The 25,154-nt window shown below is 52.4% G+C and overlaps 1 protein-coding gene across 1 annotated transcript in view; it reads left to right on the forward strand.

Annotated features, from left to right (window-relative positions):
- Positions 1-25,154, forward strand: part of Cd82 (CD82 molecule) — a 43,928-nt gene that overhangs the window by 9,376 nt on the left and 9,398 nt on the right. Inside the window, exons 2-6 of the mRNA XM_057780866.1 lie at positions 10,791-10,866; positions 16,559-16,641; positions 20,135-20,207; positions 23,859-23,983; positions 24,094-24,168. Coding sequence (XP_057636849.1) covers positions 16,579-16,641; positions 20,135-20,207; positions 23,859-23,983; positions 24,094-24,168 — 336 coding nt within the window. The 5' untranslated portion in view covers positions 10,791-10,866; positions 16,559-16,578. The remainder of the gene's footprint in view (positions 1-10,790; positions 10,867-16,558; positions 16,642-20,134; positions 20,208-23,858; positions 23,984-24,093; positions 24,169-25,154) is intronic.

Below are 25,154 nucleotides of genomic sequence, written 5' to 3' on the forward strand. Positions count from 1 at the left end.
GCTTCTCACCCTCTGGTGTGCACGCCAGTCTGTAGGAAGCTTGGGAAAGCTTTGTCCCACTGGGGTGGACATGGCCTGGGAGTGTGCATCATCTGTCTTAGTATGTGGATGAGGGCTGGGGGAGGATGCAGGCATGGAGGCCAGAGGATGCATTGTGGGACTCTGTCCTCCCATTCCACCACATGGAACCTGGGAGTTCCTGGGAACTGAACTCATGTCGTCAGGCCTGGCCACAAAGTCCTTCACCCGTTGAAGCTTCTCGCTGGGCCAAGTATGTGCATTTCTCTCTTTTCTTTCTTCCTTTCCATACTGAAGATTGAACCCAGGGGCTTGCACATGCTAGGCAATTGCTCTACCACATGACCAACACGTTTCTAACACGCCCTCCATCCCAGGAGATCCTGCAGGGCAGCCCTTAGAGGAATGAATGTGGGGCTTGTGTCCTGTTCCATAAAGGTTCACCCAGTGAGGCTGATGACCGTCCTCCATCCCTTCTCCCATATGGACGCTGTATGAATGGGGAATTCCACACATTTACTGCAGAACTGGGGCCCTGGCACATGCCCTGTCCCCTCAGCCCCAGAGAACCCAAGGCTCTGCATTGAGCTCCTGAGGCCTGGGTGTGAGGGCACAAGACTCCGGCAAGCTGGCTTACAGTAACGTTTGACCCTTCATCTGCCTTGGCTTCTTCCTATGGGTAGGGAAGCTGCCATGCCTTCTATACCTTCTCTAGCACTGTGCCTACCCAGGGAGATCCACAGGGAACCGAGGGCCTCCTAAGACAGAGCCTTGTTCTGCTTCCCCCATTCCTCAGGAACAGGCGATCTAAGTTCACCGACTCCTGTTCCCCAGCCAGTATGTGCTCCAGGAAGCCAGGAACTTTCCCTCAGCCTGGGCTCTGCAGCAGAGGGAGGGTGCTTTGTAGCTCCTGTGAATCTGGTGTGAGCCAGGCCTGCCTGGGGCTGTTTGCAGAGAACTCTTTACCAGGTCAGCCTCCCAGGTGGAGGTCACCAATGCCCACATCTGAGGAAACTGAGGGCTGAGAGCGGAAGTGCCTGTTCATATTGCCAACTGAAAGGCGTGGGGCTGGCGTTCAGATCCCACACTCCCTCCTGGGGCGCCCGCTCCTCGTAATGATGCCTTGGGCTTTACAGCTGTTGGCCATGGAGAGTTTCTCACACTCTCTCTCCAGCTCTCCAGTGCCCTGGGAGTCAGTCAGGGAGGGGTGTTTCTTAGTGTGTTCTTACAGTGGCAGGGTGCTGCTGCCCAGATCCCACAGCTCAGGAGAACTTTGCTGTCAACCCCGTTTGGTACCTGACTTTCCCCCACCACACTGCCTCCTGAGAAGGGAGGGTTCTGGGCCCCTCTCTCCTCAGCCCCAGGGAGCCCAGCGCTCTGCACTGAGCTGGTGGGCCCTGGTGTAGGAACCCAAGACCCCATGAAGAACCAGGTCTGGAGCCCATGTTGAGGAAAGCCTGCAGTCCTGGTATGTAAGAGCCCAGGTGGGCGTGGAGACGGGGCTGAGATCCTAGACACTCTGCCCCTTCCTTTTCCTAGAGCCCATATGTCTTCGGAACAGTTTTTTTTTTTTTTTTTTTTTTTTTTTTTGCAGATTTGCACATATCAGGGTTTGGGGCCTGCTACTCTGCCTGAATGTCTGCCGTCTCTTGTCCTTCCTCCTCTCTTCCTGCCACCATCCTCTCTGGAGGAAAACTTGGTCCTCTGACCAAGCAACTGGTCCAACTGGTTCCTGTTCCTCCTCCCTAGGACCCTGAAGACTGAGTAGAAAGTCTGCAGACTTGGGACCTGGTGTTGCTGTGATGTCCCTGCTGTGGGCTGACACTGAGTTTCTTCTCCCAGTTAGGCATGGGGGCATAAACTTCCAACCTCAAGCTTTATGTGGTTGGTGACACAAATAGCCTGACCAACTTGATTCGCTGAGTGGCCTCCCCAGCTAGGCCTGAGCACAGGGTTAGAGCAGATGTGGGACCAGGCCCTGGCAGATGCCTGGGGCTCAGAATATCTGGGTCTGTGTGCTCCGGGACTGCCAGCTTCAGGCCTGTGACTCTCAGGTCTTGACCTTGAGTCATTGCTGATCATTTAAGGAAAGGGTGCTTTTCCCACAAGGGACTTGCAGGCATTCTGGGAAAGTACTAACCTCCCCTGGGTTGTCCAGGCTCTCTTCAAATGCCAGTGACTCCACAGCCTGCATCTACTCTAGGGCAGGATGTTCTTCTCTGGTACCAGGGCCAGTGAAGGGCCAGGACAACGTGAGTGCTGGCACTGTAGCTGGATGTGGGCACTGCCAGTTCCAGCCCCAGGGTTGGCTAGGCTCAGTCCTGATACCCCCCCCCCCCACCAGGCCTCAGTTTCCAGACAGGGAGCGGGGTTCTCAGGAAGCCTTGTTGTTTATGCTAATCATCAGCGTACTGGCCCCTGATCCCTTACCTCCTGCAGCAGGAAGGAACATGGCCACCCTCGAAGGGGCTCACAGCAGGACCTGCCGCCCTCAGGATCTGCATCCCAGAGGCCAGGAGAAAGAAAGGAAGTGGCAGTCCTGCAAGGCAAGAGGAGTGTCAAGACATAAGAGAGGAGATAAGGGCCAGGATTCCCATCAACTTTAGGGACTGTGGTGGGGTATCACATATTGGTACACCAAGGCTTGCGACCGTAAGGAATGAAGGGAAGAGCTGGTCCAGCTGGTTTCTGTCCTTTTCTCCTCTCTGGAGTCTGAGGGAAGAGTCTACGGACTCTCTGCTGCTGGGGCTTCCCTGCTGCTGGCTGACACTGAGTTCCTTCTGCAGGACAGGCACAGTGGCTGAGGTTTCTAATCGCAGCACCTGGAAGGCAGAGGCATGAGGACCGCCCTAAGTCTGAGGTCAGCCTAGCTGTGTAAAAGACTGTCTTAACTTTCCCTATGCCCAAAATGTTCCTGTTCCCCATTTTTTCTCCTTATTTTGGGTGTGGCAGGGGCTAGGTTCCAAGCTCCCTTGTCTCCATCTGGAGATAAAGACTAGCCCAGAGAACTACTCACGAGTCTGGAGGGGATATGGCCTGGATTGAGGGGAACAGACTGGGGAGGCAGGTAGCTGCTGGTAGCTCCTGGAGGAGAGCAGAGGAGTCGATACAAGGCCCGTAGACAGCCCACTGGAGTCCAGGGCCCTAGCTGCAAGAGATGGTGAGTGGAAACTCAGCATCTGGAGTTGCTAGGGGCCTGGGGGTCTGACTTCTGGTGGGCCAGTAAGACCTGAGGTTTGCATACTTACCCTCTGAGCGCCTCCCCCAAGCATACTTGTAGGGACCAGCGTACCCGAGGTCCTGTCACCTGGATATCTGTCTGTCTTCTTTCCTCTTAGTCTCCCTCCCCTCCTCTCCCCTCCTCACACGCCTTTGCCTCTTTTTACCCCTCACCTTTCTCGTTTCCTATCATGGCTCCCCCTAAGATCCTCTATACTTCTCTGAGCATCTGTGTGCCAGCCATCCTAGCTAATCACACAGCCACCCTAGACACGGCTCCTGGTCATGGCTCCTGAGCAGCCCCACAGAACCCAAGAACCCCATGGGGTCCCAGTGGGAAGCTCAGAATGCAGTGGCTTCTTCAGTGCTTGCTCCCCTGCCTTGACAGCCCAGTGCCTGTGCTGTGCTTAGGCCCTGCCTGCTGGGGAGTCAGCGGCAGCTCAGCCCTCATCCTGGCCTCCTGAGAGTGCAACCCACTGCTCCTTGTGGAACTAGATGTGTTGAGCCACCCCCTCCTTAGAGCCTGGTGCCTACCCTGGTGATGAGGCCGGCATCTGAGCTATATTCCCAGGGAAGTTGACCCTGTGTGTCACAGGCCCTGCGGTGGTTAGAGAGGTGGGCCCAGAGGTGAGAGGGCAGAGTGACTCAGAGGACTCTGGGAGAGGCACAGGAGCCACAGAGGGGGAGAGGGCCCTATCCTCTCCTCTCTCCCAGACTTGGCCACTGCTTGGAGCAGGATGTCAGCAAGACCCTGTCTGAGGAGTACATCCGCCTCCACCCCAGCTTTCTGTGTTCACCCGGGAGGAGTGTGTGTTCCTTGGTGTGTGACGCGGTCTCACCCTGTGCGCCCACCAAAGAGGCCAAATACCTCTTAAACCTGCATCCACGGGCAGTAGGAAGTCTGGCCATTTTCAGGGACGAAAGCAGAGGCCAAGGAAAGTAAGTCACAGGGGCTGGGGATGTGGCTCAGTTGGTGGCATCTGCTTAGTGTGCATGGAGCTTTAGTCCAGTCCCGAGCTTCACATTTATCAGGTGTGGTAGCACATGCCCGAAATCCCAGCACTCAGGAAATGAAGGCAGGAGGCTCAAATTTCAAAGTAATCCCTGGCTGCTGAGTGAATTTGAAGACAGTAGGGCTCAGATCATAAGAACCTATCTACAAAGGAAGGGAGGGAGGGAGGCAGGGAGGGAGGGAGGGAGGGAGGGAGGGAGGGAGGGAGGGAGGGAGGGAGGGAGGGAGGGAGGGAGGCAGGGAGGGAGGAGTGCCTGGGAGGGGGCAGAAGGAGCGGAGTGTGAGCAGAGTGTGAACCTGTCTGGACACTTGTGGAGATGCCAGGGCTGTGTGGGAGGGCTCTGGAAGGGCTGCCTACAGAAAGCAGCCTTGAAGCCATACCTCTCCTCCGTCCTGAGCTCAGCCTGGGGAGGGTACAATGGAGCTGGCATGTGGGAGCCCTGATTACAGTTCCCTCCTTGTCCCTAATCACCCACTCGGAGCCCACACCCAAGCTCTGTTTAAGGAACTCTGGTTCTGGCTTAGAGTGTGCCCATCGTATGAGTGAGTGAGCGAGTCTCTTCCCCAGACCTCACAATGTCCAGTGTACGTTGTCTGCCCCAGGTTAGGTCTGGTGCCTGGACTGTAAACCCCCGATGAAGAAGCGATAAGCTTGCTTAGGTTCTCTCAGTTCCTCATCATGGGAAACTGTTTCTGCTGGCCGTGAGCATGGTGGTTAGCCCAGGGTGTCTGGACTGGCTCCTGAAGTAACAGTCTGCCTACTGCGTCACAGGCGTGGGGGTGGGAGAAACAGGTTTCTCTGTCAAGGATAACTGCAGGCACTTAGAACTGTGACCGACTGTTCCCACGACCCAGCTGTCCCTCGGAGGGAGCAGGACAGCTGTGCCTTTGCCACAGTGTGTGATTTGATGCCTCATTGTCTTGTGCACTCCTGAGAGAAAAAGGGGTTCCACACATCTGTGTCCTGTGTCCTGATTGGGGCTAGCCCGTGGCGGGATCTTGGTGAGCTGCAGTAGCTCACGATGGAAGTCACTTTGGGTTCCCTTCAGTGGCCTTTGGACCCCTGAGCCCTTTACCTCTGAGCCTTATACTGGGGTTTCATCAAGCCAGGTGCATCAGCTCTGGCCAGCTGGATGGGGCAGGGCAGGCAGAACTGTGAAGTGCCAAGCCTTTGACTTTGAAGATGCTGGACACCACTTCCGTCTGCTCAGACTCTAGGGTCGCATGAGCTAGTTACCCAGGTCGTCCCTGACTTCGGGGACAGTGTCTTCCCATCAAAAATATGCAGGGCCTTGGGTTGCAGAGTTAGAAACCTGAGGGCCCACCTGAGCTAGGCCACTAACCCTGTGTGATCAGGGCAAGTGCTGCCCGCTCCCTCCTGAGCCCCAGTGGGCCTGCTTAGGTTTGGGGGTTGGATATGGTGGATTAGGCAGTGAGCACATTCCCTTTGTCCCCCACTCTGCCTTCTGCTAGACCCCATTCCAAGGACTTTCTGGGCCCATCTACAGGAACCCCAGGTCGTGCTTTCCCGTTCTGGAGCGTCCTTCTAAGGTAGCCTCTCCTTCATTCAAGGCTCCTTCAGGTTTTAGAGCAAAATGCAAAAAGGGCCACCTCTGTAGGCCTCAGTGGTCAAATTAAAGTGACATCCTGACCAAGAATAGAAGATCTGATCTCCTTCCCTGACTGGAAGCCATGAATCACCGTTCAGGAGCTGGGGCAGAATGAAAGAGGTCTGGGGGTAGACAGGGGTGAGGAAGGGTTGGGTGGGGCCTCCATCAACTTGTGACATAGCATCAGGTAAGAAAGGAATGTTGCCTTGGTTACTGGGTGGCCTTAGGCAAGTCACTGCACCTCTGAGCCTCAGTTTCTCTATCTGCAGAATGGGGGAAGTGCTTTAACTATAAGCTTGTTATGGAGCTTCAATGAGAAGTTGTGGTGGCAGATGACAGGCTAAAGCTTGTCATCTCCGAGCCACAGTGTTTAGGTGTCGGAGAGTGGGAACCTGTTGGTCTGGCTAATGGAGTCAGGTGACTGGACTTTGGAATCCTGTGAGTAAACATGTGGGATGCTAAGGGAGACACCACTTGTGTTCAAGCTCCCGCTGCTTCTTCTTATGCCCCAGCATTCAGTGGGACAGGCTCCCACAAACGCTGTGAGGTCTGGGAACTCTCCTCTCAAGGTCACACCGCAGCTAGGAAGCAGAGCAGGTTCCCAAGAGGTCTTCCAGGGAACCTGAACTCCCAGACTGCCTTATGGCCCCATGCTTCTCCTGTTGCCAGAGCAACAAGTTTGTTTGTTTGTTTTTCCTTTTTTTATTTTAACACAGCAACAACAACTGAAAGTACAACCAGAGATTGAAAACTAAGATAACGAAAGGTCAAAAGCCAGTAATCCAAAGTCGGCTGCACAGATAATTAAAACACACTGGTGCCTACAGACACAACCACCATCATCGGCCTCCACCCACGAACGATCAGGACAAAGTCCAGAGGCTGGGGATTTGTGCCAGACACCAGCCTGTGGGACCAGGCTGGACCAGGTGGTCTCCAGGGACCTGAAGTGAGGCAGTTTTTCTCCCTCCACATTCTACCATGTGTAAGCAGGCCGCTCTCATTGGGCATGATTGCCAGACTTCCCAGCCTGCAGGGGCCTCAGCCAGACCTGCTCTGCCATGGGGATAATAGAGGTCTCCATTCTTGGGGGATACACCCCCACCTTGCTTCCGAGCAGGCCAGGGCCACTGGGTAGAAGTTTACAGGGTGGGTGCCCATCAGAGGCTGAGGCAGGCTTCCAGTGGTTTATGACTGTTGTCCAACTTCAATTATCATTGCCATTGACTCTGACAGTGAGTGCCGGTGTATTGATGGGACTCTGTCGTGCACTGGCCTGGGTGTGTGAGCTGTGCCTCTCACTCCGTAAGGGCCCTCCAGAGGTAGTGATCTCCAGGATGGCCCTCATGACATTGCTCTGGGTAAGAGACTGGAGGGAAATGAACTTCTGGAAGGGTGAGGAAAAGCAGAGGGGTGGGAGGATGGCATGACCCTGGCCACGTGCTCCTGGCCAGCTACCGTGGCACCAGGAAACTCAGGCCTGACCCACATAGGGGCAAGATGCCTTGCCTGGACCCTTGAGTGCACCTCAACATGTTCCATCCCAGAGATCAGGATCTCTGGCTGTGGGGATCAAGTGCCACAAGCTTTAGTGCTCCAGGCAGTTCCAGTGTGCAGCCGAGATGGGGCCACACACAGCTCTGGAGCAGTTGGGTGATGGGGAAGACAGGTCCCACACGGGCTTCCCAGGGCTGGCAATCCTTGGAAACGGGGTGGAAGCATGCCATTGAGCACATTAGAAATCTATTATTGATTTATCTATCTTAAAGTTTGTCTTTACGACTCTCATACAAAGAGCACTGTTAGAAGAGAGCTGGACTCCTAGCTACCTAAGTCAGTCCACAGAGAACTGTTCTGGACTGACTTCAGCTCTCGGCTCCTCAACAGCGGCCTTCAACTTTATCTACACACACAATATAATAATCACACATTTGAGTGAAAAAAAGTAATACAACATGGAACAAGAAAACCTATAGCCAAGGCTTTCTCTGAATCCTGGAAAGCGAGCACAGCAGAGCTCTTGTTAAGACAAACTGGGGCAGAGACAATGGAAGGAGAATGTGACTGTGACCCTCCGTAAGTGAGGCTGCTGTTCTGCAGCACAGCGCCACGGCATGGGGCGTAGCTCATGCTTATCATGCGTGAGGCTCGAGGTGCAATTTGTTGCACCAACAAAACAAATTTATGAAAATGAAGCTTTTTGGTTTCATCTGTTTTTCCAAGTTAGAAATATAAGATTGAGCATCACATTTGTATTTGGGCTTTTGATCGTGAATACTGTCTGTGAGTGAATAATGGGCGTGTGGTGTTAGAGCAGCTGCTCCGCAGGGCACTCCAGCAGACAAGACATCCTCTGCCTCCTGCACAGTGCGTTCTAAAGGGTGCCTGCTTTGTAACTTCTGATCTGCTGTTTTTCCTCTGAAATTTACAAAAGAATGAAGTTGAGAATTGAATGCTTTGAGTTTATTTTGAAGCAATGTTATCTTCATGTTAAAATATCAGCATTGAGAATTAAAGCAAAATATTGTGAAACTTAGTTACTGCAACTTCCATTTTCAATAAAGATAGTCTAAAGTAACTCATTAATGGTTTTTTGTTTTGATGAGAATTTAAATATACTTAATTATGTATTTCTGGGTTTTGTGTATATGTTTTATCTTAAAATGGCCAGTATATTTATGATATAAGTGTATGGCCAATTTCTACCGTTTTAGCTTTAAATGAAAAAAAAAGTCTTTTAAGACTGGCAGATGCTAATGTAAAAACAGTACTGTGAATTACATTTGCTGCTGCTGCTGCTGGTCTAGTGGGAATGCCACAAGCTTTCTGTAGTCCGCATTGGAAACATGTATGTCAAAATTCTGGAATGTAGCTGAGCGGTGGTGGCGCACGCCTTTAATCCCAGCACTCGGGAGGCAGAGGCAGGCGGATCTCTGTGAGTTCGAGGCCAGCCTGGTCTACAAGAGCTAGTTCCAGGACAGGCTCCAAAACCACAGAGAAACCCTGTCTCGAAAATTAAAAAAAAAAAAAAATTCTGGAATGTATCTTCAACCAAGAGTTTTATCCACTTACATATGTTTACAGCCTATAAAAAGTGAAACAAAGAATGTAACTATTATGAGCAGGGTAGCTTTGCTCATGTTATCTGATATTTGCCAAAAGAATAAATAATAAAGGAGTTGTATTAATAAAAAAGTTTGTCTTTGCAATTGTTTATTTGCATTACGTGTGCATGCACCCCTGCATGCACATGGAGCTCAGAGGACAGCTCTTAGAGTTTGCTTTTTCCTTCTAGCATGTGGGTCCTGGAGGTTAACTCAGGCTACCACACTTGACAGCAAGTGTCTGTGCCCTGCTGAGTCGTCTCATCAATATTATTTACTTACTTGTGAAGATTTATATTTCATTATATGTCTGCATGTGGGTATGTGCATGTGAGTGCCAGGGTCCGAAGAGAACAGAAGAAGATGCCAGACCCCTGGAGCTGGAGTTACGGGCTGGGCTGTTTGTGAGCCACCCTTTGTAAGTGCTAGGGATCAAACTGGCCCTCTGCAGCAGCAGGGCATACCTTTAACCACTAAGTGTAGACCCTGTGTATTTCTTTTAGAGACAGGATTTCACTATGTACTCCTGGCTGGTCTAGAATTTACTGTGTAGGGCAGGCTTGCCTTAGTCTTGTAGATCTTCCTGCCTCTGCCTCCTTCATGCATCTTCCTAGGAAGAGAATCTGTGCTTTCCCCAGCTTTCAGGCTCAAAGGAGATTCAACCAATCCTGGTAGGAGTCAACTAACTCCCATTTCAATAACCCAGCATTTTCTCCTCTTCCTTCTCTCTTCTTCTTTTGGACAGGATTTCATTTAGCCTGCACTAACCTCAAATTTGCTATGTAACTTAAGGCTAGCCTTGATTTCTGATCCTTTTGGCGTTTCAAACTTGTGCCTCATGCTGGGGTCAGTGATGTCATTTTCAGTGTTCGGTGGCTTCTGCAGGATCAAAGTTGGTCTGCGTTTCTAAGGGACTGTCCGGAGCTCTCCAGATCCCCAGCTCTTACCTCATTCTCATGCCCATGTGCATGGAACTCACTGCATCCTGGGCATTTGTAGAGTCATGGGCAGGAGATAAGTGCAGGACACCCCTGAAAGACCCTGAATTCTAGGGAGATCTGGCGAGGAAGGAAGCCGCAGTGAGGAAAGCATGGGATAGAGTCACCTGGGGGTACAATCTCATCTCTAGAGCCTCTGATGTAGGAGCTGGGCAGTGTGCGACTGGGCATTGGTAAAGGCTGGCCTAAAGGCTGGCTATGCTGTGCACTAGAAGTGAGACTCGTGGCGGCAGCATCTCAGAAGTTTGCATTGGGAATTGTGAAAAGAGGGCTTCTAACAGAGAAACTCCACATGCAAGGGCCTGGTGTAGACAGAGCTGTGAGTACTGTGACAATCGTGGAGAAATGTGTGATCAACAAGCATGCATAGGAAAGCGAGGGTGGCAAGGATAAGGAAGGGAAAACCAGACAGGGCCCAGAGGGCCGTGCCCAGCATCTGGATTTTGCGATGGTATGCCTGCAGTGTGGAGGAGCAGCTGGTGAGCAGGGGTGGAACTGGCCCCAGCTCAGCTCTGGGCTGGCCGAGGCGGGAGGGCTGGGGGAGTGGTACTGCAGGGTGGAAGGAGACCTGTGTAGCTGTTAGGTGTTCTGATGATGGGCCATTTCCTCTTCTCTCAATCCCACAGCACTTAGAGCCGGGAGTGGGATCCCCAAAGGGACCTTAGAAAGCTGGGATTCCCATTGGTGCATTCTGAGAGGGCACACACAGTGTTTAGAGCCATTAGATGAGGGGGTGTTTGCCACTGGGCACGCTAGGAATTAGAATGGGTAACACCCGGCGACTCCCTGATCTCCGTCCTGGTAACAGCAGAGGTTTTGCTCTTCACAGGGTGTCCATTGTCCAGAACTCATCTGAGAAACCACCACAGAAATTACTGCTCTGCTCCAAGCGGATCCCTGAACAGGTGAGGAGGAAGCAGGGGCGGGCAGCCACTTATGCCACCTATGCCACCTATGTCTCTCCAGTGGAACCCTGGAACCCGCATATCCCAACACAGAACCAGAAAGCACTGTGGTCCCTACACCTCGGAACAGCTAGGAACACGGGGTGGGCCCTCAGGTCAGGCTGGAGGGCAGCATTCCTGTGCCCTAGAGTGTGACAACTCCCCCACTCCCATACATAGTACAAAGAGACACCGGCTTCCCTGGGCCCCACTAATACACCCGGGGGCTCCTGGGAAGGTGGGAGGGTCTGACAACATGGCACATTCTCAAAACTGGCTGAGATTGCCCACCAGGCATGGCTTCACTGTACCCCATGAACGACACATAGGGTAACTCTGGCACGGTAGATCTCACATACTTTTCAGGTGGCTGAGCACGGAGCTATGTGTGCTTTGGGGCAGACCCTTCTCCTCCACAGTCCACCATCCACCACACAGCCACCCCACCGGTCATCTCCACATCCAGCCTCACCTCACCTCCAGTTCCATCATTGGGTATCTTTCAAAGAACAGTGGGCCTTCCTCTCAAGACCTCCCAGCTCACAGACAGTAACTTATAGCAACTGTCCACCACATGCCAAGCATTTAACCTATATCAGCACCTGGGAAACAGATTAAAAACAAACAAACAAAAACAGGTTTTAAGCTTCCTCGTTTCACAGGACTAGAATGCAGTCCAGAGAGGTTAAACCATTTGTCCAGGGTCACACAGCTGAATTCAAACCTGGATGGTCTGATATTACACCCCTCTTCTGAAAGATTCTCTAGTATTCAGTGCTCAGGAATGAAGCCCCCAACTAACATGTATCTTTGCGCCAAGGGATGATGGTGGGCTAAGGGGGCTGTTTATGGGATTGTTGCAAAGGAGGTCAGGCCTAAAGTGGATATCACAGACAACAGAAGGGAACACTGTTGTGTTCATTTTGCTGTATAAACTGATTTGGCGCAAAACTGTGCATTCCATCAGTTTAAATTATTCTTGCTTAGAAATGGAGAACTGGCCTGCCACAGGGTGGCTGCCATGGCTCCCCACAACCACTCCAGAGCTTCCCATAAGATGTGCTTGCCATTGTGTTTTCCCTGGCAGGGAGGCACCTATAAAGTGTTCAGAACACCTAGCCCAGGGCGGGCTCCGTTAGCTCAGCAGCATTTGCAAAGGAACATTCATTCCTGACTTCTGCAAGTGTTGTGTCCCTTGGTGCCACAAGGTGCAGCCCTAGTGTCCTGAGCACCAACCCCAGGACTGCCAGGCCCCAACTTCCTCTTTTCCTGATAGTCAGAACCATGGGGAGCCCCTGAACAGAGGAGACCCCACTGAATACAGGGGAGCCCACTGTACAGAATGGAGCCCTATGCATAGAGGAGAGCTGCATAGTGGAGACCCCACTGGATAGAGGGAAGCCTGCTACACAGAAGGTAGCCTCGCCCCAGGACATTCTTCCTATGACTTTGCTAGCAGAGCCAGGATCTGAACTTTTGACCTGGGACTTTGCTTCTATCCCAAAAGCAGTCAGCCCCTGGCCTCATCTGTTGCTCTCTTTATCTAAGATCTCAGCTGAGGCCAGTCCATGACCCTTGCTGCCTCCTACAGGCCCGTGTGCGGGCACAGACCCTTGTGTGAATATCGTTTGATCTCCTGGCAAGTCTGGGCCAGGGATTAAATGTCATGGGCTGGTGGGTATGGCTGCTTGCCGAAACAGCTTTAATTATGGACACAGGAATTTGAATTTCATGTCCTTTTTGTGCACTGTAAATGTATGTTTTGGTTTTTGTGTTTGTTTGTTTTGGTTTTCTTTTCAATTGTTGAGACCTGGTCTCCTGTAGCCCTGGATACTCTCAGACTTATTAGGTTGCTGGAGTCTGAGCAAGCACTCTACCAGCTGAGCTCAATCCCTAGTTTTTGATTAGCTATTTTAAAATCTTCAGTCTGTTCTTATACCCTAGTTGGTAGGGGCCTAGGCAGGGGCTGGCCAGACCCTGCCCTTCACCAGCGCTTATTTCTGCCTACTGGGCAAGAATTATAGCGTGTCCATGATGGCAGGGTGAGCCCTGTGACCCCATAATAAGACTTTGGGGTCTCCTTTATGTATGATAGTGATTGTGGGCTCTCTGAAGCTGGTATCACTTCCCATCACAGGGCAACCTGAGCATGTCCCCAGCCAGAACTGAACTGCCTGTCTGTTCTAGGGAGATTCTTGTCTGTCTTGTGCCCAGTGTGGAGAATGATCTTGCTCTACTGCCTGCTGGTTGCCGATAACACAAAGACCTGTGTCCTGGACCTGTGACAGTTACGTGGAGCCACCCAACACCCTCTCCTCCAAAGCTGCTTCTCAGCTTTTACACTGACAGCTGTGGCTCCCAAGTCCCAGTTAGCTGAGCTTCCTGCCGGTCAGGCACTGCCTAGCTCTTGTTTCAGGACAGGAACCCACTGCCTCCAAAGTGGCTCTGTCCCTGCCTGTCCGCTATCGGAGACCTTGACCATGGTCCTTCACTCCTTTGGGTCTCAGTTTATTTTCAGGGAGCTGATGGACTTAGACCAATGTGTGATGGGATCTGACGAGTAACCAAGAAGCCAGGCAAATGTTCAGGGCCTGGGATACCAGGGGAATACCAGACAGGCTCCGGCCTGGGGTGTGGCCAATGTGTCCAAGGCTGAGTGAGGCTTCCTCCTGGTCTCCCAGCCAGGGCTCCTTTGAGCAGTCACCCTGTGTCCTCACCACCTGTCATCAGTTGGGTGGTCATTTATCTCCGGTAGGGTACCAGTCAGTTCTGGACCAGCTCTGAAGAGCCAGACTCTGTCATTGAAACAGAGGCCCAGCGAATATGCCCCAGGTGGTGGGTGGCAGCTGCGGCACCTGAGGGTAGAGGCCAGCCACCTCATCTGGGTGTACTGGGAAGGGTTGAGTGTTTAGAGAGGGAGGAGGCTCTCAGTGCCTCACAGCTTACTAGTCTGCACGGAGCTCAAAAATCCCAGTGTTTTTGACCCAGCTCTGCCTGGACCTTGCAGATCTTACTATGCTGAGAGGTTCAGCGAGGGCTAAGAGCGCAGTTCTCAGCCAGGCTAACCCCTGGCATGGCAGTCGCTGCTCTGCCTGCCTCCTACCCTGTCTGCCCACAAATTCCAGTCTTGGTTTAACGTCTGTTACAGATAGAACTGCGACTTTTTTGTTCTGTAATGTTTTTGTTTTTATTTTGCTTGTTTTGGGAAAGAATATAGTCCTGGTTAGCTTGGAAATTGCTATATAGAGTCATACCTTTAATGCCCAGAAGTAGAAGCAGGTGAATCACTGTGAGTCCAAGAACTAATTCTTTAGTGGTTTGGGAGCACTTCACAGTGGGAGGAGCTTGACCGTCCACTCAGTACTGGGCATTGATTGGGCCAGTCACAGCCTGCCCGACCCAGGTCCCCCGGGGCTTGTTGGGAGGATTGAAGGGAATAAGAAACAAGAATGACTGTCCATAGCAGGTGTTGTTTATGAGGCCACTCCTTGTCCCTTAGCAGGCCCAACTGTTTGGATCTCACTCTTACTCCCTGGACGCCTGTTCTGGAGACCCCAACTACCTGAGGAATGTGGAAGCCAAGCAATACAGGATATAATCTAGACTCTGAAATTGCACGCACTACAGGCCTGCATCAGGGGTTCCTGCCGGGAGAGTTGCAACCCCTTCCTAAGCAGGCCAGTGGGCACCAGCTCTCCATGCTCACTCAGCCTTCCCGACACAATTAGATTAAGTCTTCCTGCGGAGGGAGGAATGTCTCTGGCCTGCCCGGGTCCAGCTGCTCCTAGGACTGTGCTGGAAGGAAACGGACAGGCCCGAGCAGAGCCGTCACCTGATAGGTGGGGCAGGTCCTCCCTCGGGAGACAGCTTTCCTCTGGAACTGCTTATCCCAGAGTTTATGGCATGTCTGTGGGGGTCCAAGCTGTTCTGGGAGGCGGGGGACGGGGGAGGAGAAACAATAACTGCCCTTGTAGAGTTCAGGCAGACCTTCCCCAGCAGGGCCTGGGCAGAGGCATCTCCCACTCCAACTTGATGCAAGGTTTGTTTTCCCTCTTCGGGAGACTGTGTGGGAGCTTCTGAGACCAGAAGCACCTCAAAATAGAAAGTCCCTGCCCCTCTGCAGTTCTCACACCTAGGCCTGGCATCTTGGTAGACTGAACCCCCATTTCCTCTCATCTCCCCATGTTGTCCTTGAGCCCCTGTGAGCAGGAATTTCTGCTATTTGCATGCCACCTGGGATGGGGATATCACTTCCCTTGGCTGGTTTTCCCACTCCCTGGACGGTATTGCCTCAAGCCACACCTAAAGCTGCTCTTTTAAAGGAGCATCTCACCCTTCCCATGACAGAGCTGTCACAGGCTGACGGGGGTCCTCAGCTGCATGCTCTCCCTTAGCCCAGCCCCATCTCCAGTCTGGAAGTGTGGAGGGTAGAAGTGGGGCTCTATCCAGCATGAGGGATAGGGTGTGAACATGTTCAGAAAAGAGTGGGGGGAACCCATGTGTGGGCAGACTCAGAGAAGGATGACATGAACAGTCCCCACTCGCTTCTGCCCTGGGCTCCCCTCCCCAGGACTGTAAGACACAGGCAGGCTGCCTGTGCAGCTGTTCCAGTCCAGCTGTCCTTGCCCAGCTGCCTGGTGGTGGTCCCTGCATCGGGCCTTGGGGAGGAGAGGGAGGCCAACTTCCTGCCTTTCTGAATCCTCTAGCTCCCAGGGAGTTGGGGGTTTTTGCTGTGGGGAGACATGGTGCCTCACACTGGAAATGTGGCTTGTGTTATTCAAGGGGACCATCATGAACACTAGGAAACAACCTGGGCGTCCCAGGGCAGACTACCAGCCATGTGCTTCATGGACTAGGGGTTTCAATGCAGGATTATGGGGATTTTTTAATGATTTTCCTGGGGCTGGGCCTAAAACCTTCCTTCTTCCCCCAGAGTCTGAAAATGCTACTTATACATGAATTTTCGGAGGGAACATATAACCCCCAAATATGAATAGGTACTATCAATAGTATAGATTCCTATGAGACATACAAGATTGTGTGATTTTGTGTTTTGGGCAAATGCTGTTTTGCAGAGATTATGCAAACCCTCCTCCTGGCATGAACAGTTTTGCTACAAAGCACACACAAGAAACAGCTGTTTAAGATGATGGCAGTTGCTATGGGGCTAAGGGAGTGAGAGTCCATGGCTGACCTTTGTGTTTCTCTGCATTTGTTGGATGTTTTGTGATATATACTTATTCCCTTTGTGGAGAAGCGAAGGCCCTTCCAGTCTCAGCACCCGAGAATCCCCAGCCTTGGTCCTGGAAAGGCACACCAGACTGGGGAGCCAGCCCAGGCCTCACTCGGGTCTGGCAGCCGCTTACTCATTTCTTGGCCTTGTCACTTCTGCTAGTGTCTCCTCAGGTGAGCTCTAGAGCCTGGGCCAAAGACTCACACTCCCCAGCTGTGTGACTTTGGGCTAGGCATCCGACCTCTCTGTCTCTCAGCACCGTGTAAAGCAGGCACACTTCTAGCTGCAACCTTGTGCGTGGGCTGAGGTGACTGGGTCTAGGGATGATGACAGTGGCTCTCCGCCTGCTGTGTCGTCCCCCCCCCCCCCCCCGGTCCCTAGACTGCCTCCATCACCTGTTCCCCTTCCCTCTCTCTCCAGGGAGCTCCACAGCCTGCAGGATGGGGACAGCCTGCATGAAAGTCACCAAGTATTTCCTCTTCCTCTTCAACTTGCTGTTCTTTGTAAGTATGTGTCTGCCAGGATACCCAGCCCTCTCAAGGCCCCAGACTCTGGCCAGGTATTAGGTGGGATGTAGCTTGTGGGTCCCGGGACACTGTCCCTAAGAGAATTGGTGATGGTGAAATAGAGTCACCTCTCCAGGTGGGTTCCCTGACAAAGCAAAGGTTCCTGTCCAGAGCCCTCTGCCCGGCTGGGGGTGGACACATCCGCTCCTCTAAGGCAGCGTGGCAGAAGAAAGCCCCTCGGGATCCTGGGCTGTTCTTCCCTCCAGCTGAACAGGCTCCCAACAGCTGTCTTGAACTCTCAGAGGCCACAGAGACATCCTTTTCACATACCCCTCTATTAACCTATGAAATCCCCACTACATGCCCTCCCAGATGTGAGCTCTGTGGCACATCTGCAGCTGGGTTTCTTTTCTCCTCTGGCCTGGTACCAACAGTCCTGCCTTGGTGTTGCCAGACCTGTGGTGTGCGCATGTGTGTGAGTGGGTTCACACGGGTGTTGGCTTGTGTGTGTATGTGTGTGGTGGGAGTGTGAGCATCCTAAAGGGGCTTCCGCAGATCTGGAGTGTTACTGCAGTTGTGGCTTTTCCACACTGGTTCACCCTACATAGTTGTGAGACACAGATTACATAAAGCAGGTACTTGCCACAACTGGGTCTTATGTTCTATAGTGTCTAGAACCCCACTTGTGTTGGGGTTTCTCTGAAGTATGAATGAGTTACTTATAGGGGAAATTTCATATTATAAGTACAAGGATTATGGAAACTTTGGAATATTCACAAAGAATCATTCTTCAAAACTTTATGCCAGTACATGGTACTTACAGAAGTGCCCCTGGTACTCATTCATGCATGTATGCATACACGTATGCACACACAGGTGGGCCATCCTGGCATGCTCCACCATAGGTTCCACTAGCTCAGGCTGAACAGGCCAGCTGGTCCCACTAGGCCTCAGGTCCTGCAATTGGAGCATCAGTCACAGAAACCACCTATGCTGGGCACACAGAGCATGGGAACTGCCCTTCCCAGCCTGGCAGGGGATCTAGGGGACAGCTGCACAGGCAGACAAAGCAGGTGGCATTACAGACACTGGCCAAGACCCGGATGAGAGGGACTACAGGGTAAGGCCAGCATGATAGTGCTGTATCTCAGGCCTTGGCAACTGGAGAAAGGAGTCAGGGTTCGTGTTTGGTGAGGCGCAGGACCTGGGATGAAGGGCACACATTTTTTTTCTCTTTCTGTCTTCTATGCAGTTTGGGAGATACAATGAAAAGGTCAATGAGCTAGTAGAGAAGGAGAGAAGGCTGGATGGCTTAACTGGGTCTCTCCTCTGAGCTGCTCTAGGCTGACACATGGGACCAGAGGCCAGAGAGCTGGCTTGGTAGGTGCTAACTGGCTGTGTATGGGCCTAGGTGCTCATCTAGCCGGACAGGGGAGGGAGGAGGGACAGTGCCTATCCATTCCTTCCCCGTCACTCCTCCAGTGCAGGGCCACAGATTATGAATTTGTGACTTCTACCCAGGACAGTTCAAAAATATCTCCAAAATGCTATATCCTTACTGAGCATTGCAGACCACTCCCGCTCACTGGTCCTGGACATTGCAATATGGCCACTGTGTGTGTAGCATTTACCACAAGTGTCAAGTGTCATAGGTCATATAGAGCTGATTTAAAGCATGGGGGTGAAGTTGGGGTTGCTGCTTGGTTGGTAGAGTTCTAGGTACTAACCACAAAGGACCAGGCCCAAAGGCAAGAAAGGCGAGACATGCTGTGGTCACATGCGCTGGGGACAGAGGGTCCCTAACTGAATCAAAAGCTTAGTTTCTGACTGCCTTGCTATCACGATCTGCCTACTGCTGCCTCCTCGAGCTGGGTTGCAGCATGCATGCACAGCATGTTCAGCATGCACAGATACTTAGGTGGGTGCTTATGGGGATTTGAACTCAGGTCCTCACAGAGCAAGCTCACTGAATTATCTTCCCAACCCCTCAGGAGGTTTTTCTAGTAAGAGATCAAAGGAAGTCATAAACTAAAGCTCATTTTAAAAAAGAATTCAATATTTTTTATTTCTTTGATTTAATGATACAAAAACCAAACTCTGACTTGATATATGTTCATAGTTTTCTAGAATGTTTACAACCCTATGGACTGGCGATCTAGACTAGCAGCTGTGGTCACTATGTGGAGCGTGCTATATTAGGATGGGGTGCTTGTTTGCTTTATGATAAACAGTAGGAGCAAAAGCATTGTCGATGGAGAGGGTTATTCCACCTTACACTTCTAGGCCACAGACCATCATTGAGGCAATTCAGAGCACACACTCAAGACAAGAGTCTAAAACAGGCCAGACAGTGGTGGTGCGCACCTTTAATCCCAGCACTTGGGAGGTAGAGGCAGACGGATCTCTATGAGTGCAAGACCAGCCTGGTCTACAGAGGGAGTTCCAAGATAGCACCACTAAATGCAGAAACACTGTCTTGAACCCCCCGCCCCCCAAAAATCCCTAAAATATAAACCATAGAAGAGTGCTGCTTGCTGCCTGCTTGCTCACTCACAAGATCATGCTCAGCGAGCTTTCTCATACACTGTCTGGAGGATGGTGCTGCCCACAGTGGGCAGAGCTCTCCGCATCAGTTAATGACTGAGCCCCACACATGCCCACAGGCCCGTTTGACCTAGCCAACCCTCCAATGGAGCTTTCCTTTCAGTTGATTCTGGACTGTCAAGTTGCTGACTACGGCAGATGGCCAAGCTTCGTTCCAACCCGTTTCTTCCTTTACGCTCTGAAACAGCTTCTCTAAGTTGTCTGAGGCAGACTCACAGGAAGGCCATGGTGCCCCAGCTCAGCCTTTCATCCAGTCAGGTTTGGTATCAGGTCTCCCGTAATAGAACATCGAGGGTGCTGATTGGCAGCCTGGGGAGTAGGCAGGGCCAGCTGACCGGAAGTGAGCTCCAAGAACTTTTCAAAGACATTGGTAGAAACATCTGGTAGATGAGTGACAGCAAACCGGGGTGGGAGGATCTCTGTTGTGGCTTCTGATGCTACCTGATGCCATTCTTAGTGCTCGGGTTGGTAGAAGTTAGTGTTTACGTGTTCCGAAGAGATTTCCATAAAAGTCACAAGGATGTGAGATCACACACAAGGCGTGCCAGACATGGCTGTTCAGAGGACCAAAGACAGCCTGCCACATTCCAGCGGTCACAGCTGCTGTTCTTCTCCCTTGGAGGCACTTTCACTGCATGTGGCATTTTCTTCTGGAAACTTCAGTTCCTGGGAAGAAGGGCATCAGTGGGGGCAGAGAGTGTCTGTGTGTGTGTGTGTGTGTGTGTGTGTGTGTTTGTATGTGTATGGCAGAAGGGATACCCTGGACAATCTCAGGATGGAGGAAACACCTGTGCATCCTCCTCCCCTTCCCTCCCTTGCTGGGGCCTCAGGGGCAGCTTTCTGACCTGCCTTTCCGGACTTCCGTTGACTGCCCCTCTCCTTGCAGCTCCTGGGTGCCGTGATCCTGGGCTTTGGGGTGTGGATCCTCGCAGACAAGAACAGCTTCATTTCTGTCCTGCGTAAGACACCCCCTACCGCACAGACAGCCTGCCCTTGAAGGGAGGGACATACATGCACAGCTGCCCTTGGGGACATGGCCAGCTCCTGTTACTGACTACTGCACAGGGGACCCTTGCCAGGGTTCCAGGACAAATTCCCGCTCACAGACAGAGCCCCCATTGTCTGCAGATCCCTGGGTGACTGGGCTGGGGGTGGAGGGACTCATTCTCGTCACCAGCAGGAAAGCCTCCCACATCCTCTGTCCCTGTGTTTGACTGCACAGTGAAATGTGGGCTGCAGTTGGTCCCCTCCTGAGAGGACCACAGGGAGAGCCAGGAGTGGCAGGCAGCCGGGTGCACACAGGGTCCTAATCCCAGTAGTGCTGTTCTGTTCCCACCGAATGAATGAAGGAAAAGAGGCGTTAGGACACTGAAGTTCACACAACTCCCGGTGCTGATTTGTGAGACCCAACCCCGAGTTCTGATCCTGAATGCAGCCCAGCGTGGGGTGAGCCTCCATGCAAGGTCCCTCCTGTTCTTCAGAGGATATAATGCCTGACCTCCTTGTCTCCTCCCTCATGACTGGCTGTGTTGGCCTGTCCCAGTTCCGGGTGGGGAGGGGTGGAGTCTGCCAGGAGCTCTCTGTGCCAGCCATTTCCCGGTGAGTGGCAGGCCCTGGCTCTCTTCACTTCCAGCAGCTGTCCCAAGTAGCTGAATTGAACTTTGGCCAATCTGACAGCTGTTTGATTTAAACAAGACAGAACCTGGCTGGGACATAGACAGGAGGGTTCCCAGGGTCAGGCCTTCCTCCAGGAGGTGGAAAGCAGGAGTGATCCTGTCATGAGCTGTCAGTGTCCCGGTTAGGGTTGGGTGGGGTTTCTGTGCCCACCCTCACCCCCAATGCCCACCCACAGGGATAAGCTGTCCTTAGAATCAGCCTGGCTTAATGTGTTTAACCCACACCCAGTAGGCATTGTGCCAGGGTGCAAAGTCTGCAGGCCATCTCATTCCTGCCTGCATTCTGCCCTTTGTGATCAAGCTTCTAACTCTCCATAGCTCTGTAAATTCCAGTCCCAGGTTGCACCCATCACACACCCACCTACTGCTGTTCTGTGTTACAATCTTTAGGGGCTCAAAGGCAGCTAGGCCCAGACACGCTGATCTGTGAGGCTGGGGCAGGCGACTGTTGTGCTCTCTAGATCAATGTGGGCTATAGGGAAAAGCCTTATTTCAAAAAACCAAAACAAAAATCAAGGTCAAAATACAAAGAAAAGAAACGCTGATCTAGGAGCCCAGACACTTGGGGAAACAGAGGCTCGTAGAGGCCCTGCTTACGAGGGAGAATCAAAAAGGGGATGTAGGGCTCCTAACTTGCTGTATGACATAGCTGTCCTTTACCTAGCCCCCGCCCCCTGCTGTGAGTCCCTACTGCTGGGCTCCATTCCCCCCCACACCGTCCCCTTTTACAGAGGAAAAAAATCCTAAGAACAGGAGGAGGGGTAACCTGCCCCAGCCCTTGCACCATGTAATTGCTGTGTCCTTCAAGGTGGCATCTTCAGGAGAGAAAGCAGGTGGCCATGGTTAATAGGAAACCCTGGATCTGGGCCAGTGGATGGGGTTCAGTCCTCACAGGTCTGCTGTGTGGTCCTTGGCAGGTTACTTTGCCCCTCTGCACTGCCTCACCTATAAAACAGGAATGGCAGCAATGGACCTCGTGAGGTCATAGACCTTAGAATCTCATTTCTAAAGTGGGGCGTGGAGATAACACGCCTGTTATCTCAACACCTGGGGGTTGGAGGCAGGAAGATCAGAAGCTGAAGACTATCATCTGCTACAGGGAAAGTTCGAGGCCATCCTGAGCTATGTGAGACCCTGTCTCAAACAAGCATAGCAGAAAGGCTCCCTCATTTCCATGTGGAGCCTTGAGGACGGCTTTGAGTGGTTGTGTAAGCAGTTTAATCCCTATGACCATGAGACACTGCCCAAAGTCCCATTTCCCAGAGGAGGAAGGAGGAAGTGGTTTGCCACCAATCGTGGCATGCTGGCAGAGACTGGTCACCTGAATGGCTGCCCAGCCCTTTCAGTTTGTATGGCCTGCTCTCTGTCTCCCTAGTCCCTGATGGCTGAGTCAGACACATTCTCTCGCTGTGCACAGGGCAAGGGCATTTGTCAGTTGCCAACTCAGGCTGCTCAGATTCAGTCAGACAGACTGAGTGGAGACAACAGGTCTTGGGTATCACAGGGCTGGTTCCCTGTACCTCAGCTTTCCTGAGTCTACCTCCCCAGACAGTATTGGCATGTGCACAGGGCTTTAGTCCAAGGGCCTTGCTCTGCATGGTCTGGTGCCTTGCACACTTTTTGTTCCAACCAATCTGTTTTCTGGAAGCCAGACTGGGGAGCTGATGGCCTCTCCCCATCTCTGTGACCCAAGAATGTGAGGCCAATGTGAGGAGCTCTACTCCAGGAGTTCCCACGCATCCCAGGAGACGTCCCCAAGCTTCTTGGAGGCTCTGAGTGGAACTGCAAAGAAGCCAGCCCCAGGACCGTGGCAGCAAGGAGGGCGGGCCTGGGCTTTCCTGTGTCCTGGAACATTACCTAGGTTCATGGGGCCTTCTGCTACCCACCCCAAGCTATGTCTGCTTCTGAGGACAGTGCCCACTCTATTCCACTCTGCAGGCAGCACCTTGATGAGCAAATAGTAAGAATGATAAAGTAGGTCTATGTCTCCTGCTGGAGGGCCTGAACTGGCCCTGACTGTGCCTCACCCCTAGGGCACCATGTGAAGGATTCCTTCTCTCCAGCAAATCTCAGCCCCGAGGCCCTGTATGAATCTGGGTCTCAGAGGCATGCCAGTGCTCAGAGGCAGAATAATCAAGGGTTTAAGCCTAGGCCGTAGCAAGACCTCGTCTCAAACAGAAAAACAAAACAAAAAAGAATTCCCCTGTTGTGCTAGGCATGGTGGCACCCCTTTAATCTCAGCAGAGGCAGGCTGATCTTTGTGAGTTGGAGGCCAGCCTGATCTACATGGTGAGTTCCAGGACAGACAGGGCTGTAGAGATTCTATCTCAAAAACAAAACAAAAAAATCCAAACAATAACAATAAACAAACAAAATGCAGAGTTCCCCTCTATCCTCTGACCAAAGGCCCCACTTTCCCTCATGAGGTCTGCCCAGCTCCCCAGTGTCATTCCCTGGTGGGTCCCCATTTCCCATACAGGCCCAGCTTTCGTAGATATGCCGAACTCCCTGCCCTCCCCTCTGTACCTCCTTTGGCTTTCTACCTAAAAGCATACTGGACCCCGTACCAACCTCTCCCTGCACCATGGTCCTGACAGTAGGGACACCTGCAGGTCTTCAGGGCCTTCAACAGGACCTTCATGTTGTCTGCCTCCAAATGTCAGCTTGCCACGCGGGGCCTCCCAGGAAATGCAACCCAAACTCTCCCTTTCTGCTTTCTGAGCCTCCGGGTCCAGGGAAAATCAGGCGTGAGGTGTAGACAGCAATAGGAGGAAAAGTAACCTTGGGTTGGATGAGTGGAGTACACAGGACTAGGAGAGGGTGGGAACATGGCTGCCCCCACCCCAGCTCCTGAGAATCAGGCAGTAGCCCTGGGCTCGGGCTGCCTTTGCCCTGTGCCTCATGGCTGACTGGGCGGATGCCCTTCTCCTTCAGAAACTTCTTCCAGCTCGCTGCAGGTCGGGGCCTATATCTCCATCGGTGTGGGCGCCGTTACCATGCTCATGGGGCTCCTGGGCTGTATTGGTGCTGTCAAAGAGGTCCGCTGCCTGCTGGGGCTGGTGAGTAGGCCCCTGAGCCTGTGGGGCCCAGATGCCCAGGTCGGGAGTTCTTCCTGGGATGGGACGACGCCCCTGGGTCCATAGTTAACTCTGTACCTCTTTGTCCCCAGTACTTCGTGTTCCTTCTACTGATCCTCATCGCACAGGTGACTGTAGGGGTTCTCTTCTACTTCAATGCTGACAAGGTGAGCAGCCATTCCCCTGCCAGTGGGTGAGGTCCACTGAGGCAGGGACCTTGGGTATGGGGTGGATAGGAAGCCACTCAGTTGTCACAGCCCAGGAGGTCATAGACAGCCCTCTGCACAAGGACACTGTCTCCCTCTAGGGGACCAAGGCTGTGAGAGCAGCCAGGCAGAACTCTAGGGCTGGCCTTAGCAGGGCCTCTGCCCCTAGGAGACCCCTTGGCCGTACTTATAATTGAATGTGGAACAGTGGCTGGGGTAAGAGCCTGGGATGGAATCTCAGATTACTGTGTTGCCTTAGACTAGCCACTTCCCTCTCTATGCCTGCCTTACCCTCAGTCAGCAAGGACTGGTGATGTGCCAATCCCAGGAACCCACCAGCACCCGGCGGGGCTGGGGGAGCTGCTCGCACATGCAAGCTTTTTGTCACTAAAGCACTTCCATCTGTCTGCTGCAGATGAGGTCAGGGAGGAATCTGTTAATGTTAGTACTTCGTAAGCAGAGAAATGTTTGGCTCTCAGGATGGAAAATCAGACTTACTATAGCTTAAGCCCAAAGGACATTTGCTACTAATGTCTCCAGAACTCTCATTTAGAAGCTCAGAGACTGACTGGCTGGGATGGATGTTCTCAAGCATGAAACCTCCTGGTCACAAGGTGGCTGCCACAGCACCAGGCACAGCATTTTCCCTGCTGTGACAGGAAAAAGAGAGGGCAATGCCAGCCAAGGCCATGGCTTTTCTCAGATAGCCTCCCTGCACTGGGTCGCAAAGGCACCTGGGAAACTTAGCATGAAGCTTTCAGCCTGGCTGTTGGGAATCATGACTGCCCAGTGCTCAGGTCTGGGCACCTGCTAGAACCATCCAGAAGCTTCCATGTTGACAGACAGAGAAACGAATGTTTTTTATTGAGACAGGGCCTTACTGTACAAACCAGCCTGACCCAGAACTCAGAGATTCATCTGCCTCTGTCTCCCGAATGCTGGTATTA

This window comes from Chionomys nivalis, chromosome 9 (assembly GCF_950005125.1).
Source record: "Chionomys nivalis chromosome 9, mChiNiv1.1, whole genome shotgun sequence".
NCBI classification, from domain to species: Eukaryota; Metazoa; Chordata; class Mammalia; order Rodentia; family Cricetidae; genus Chionomys; species Chionomys nivalis.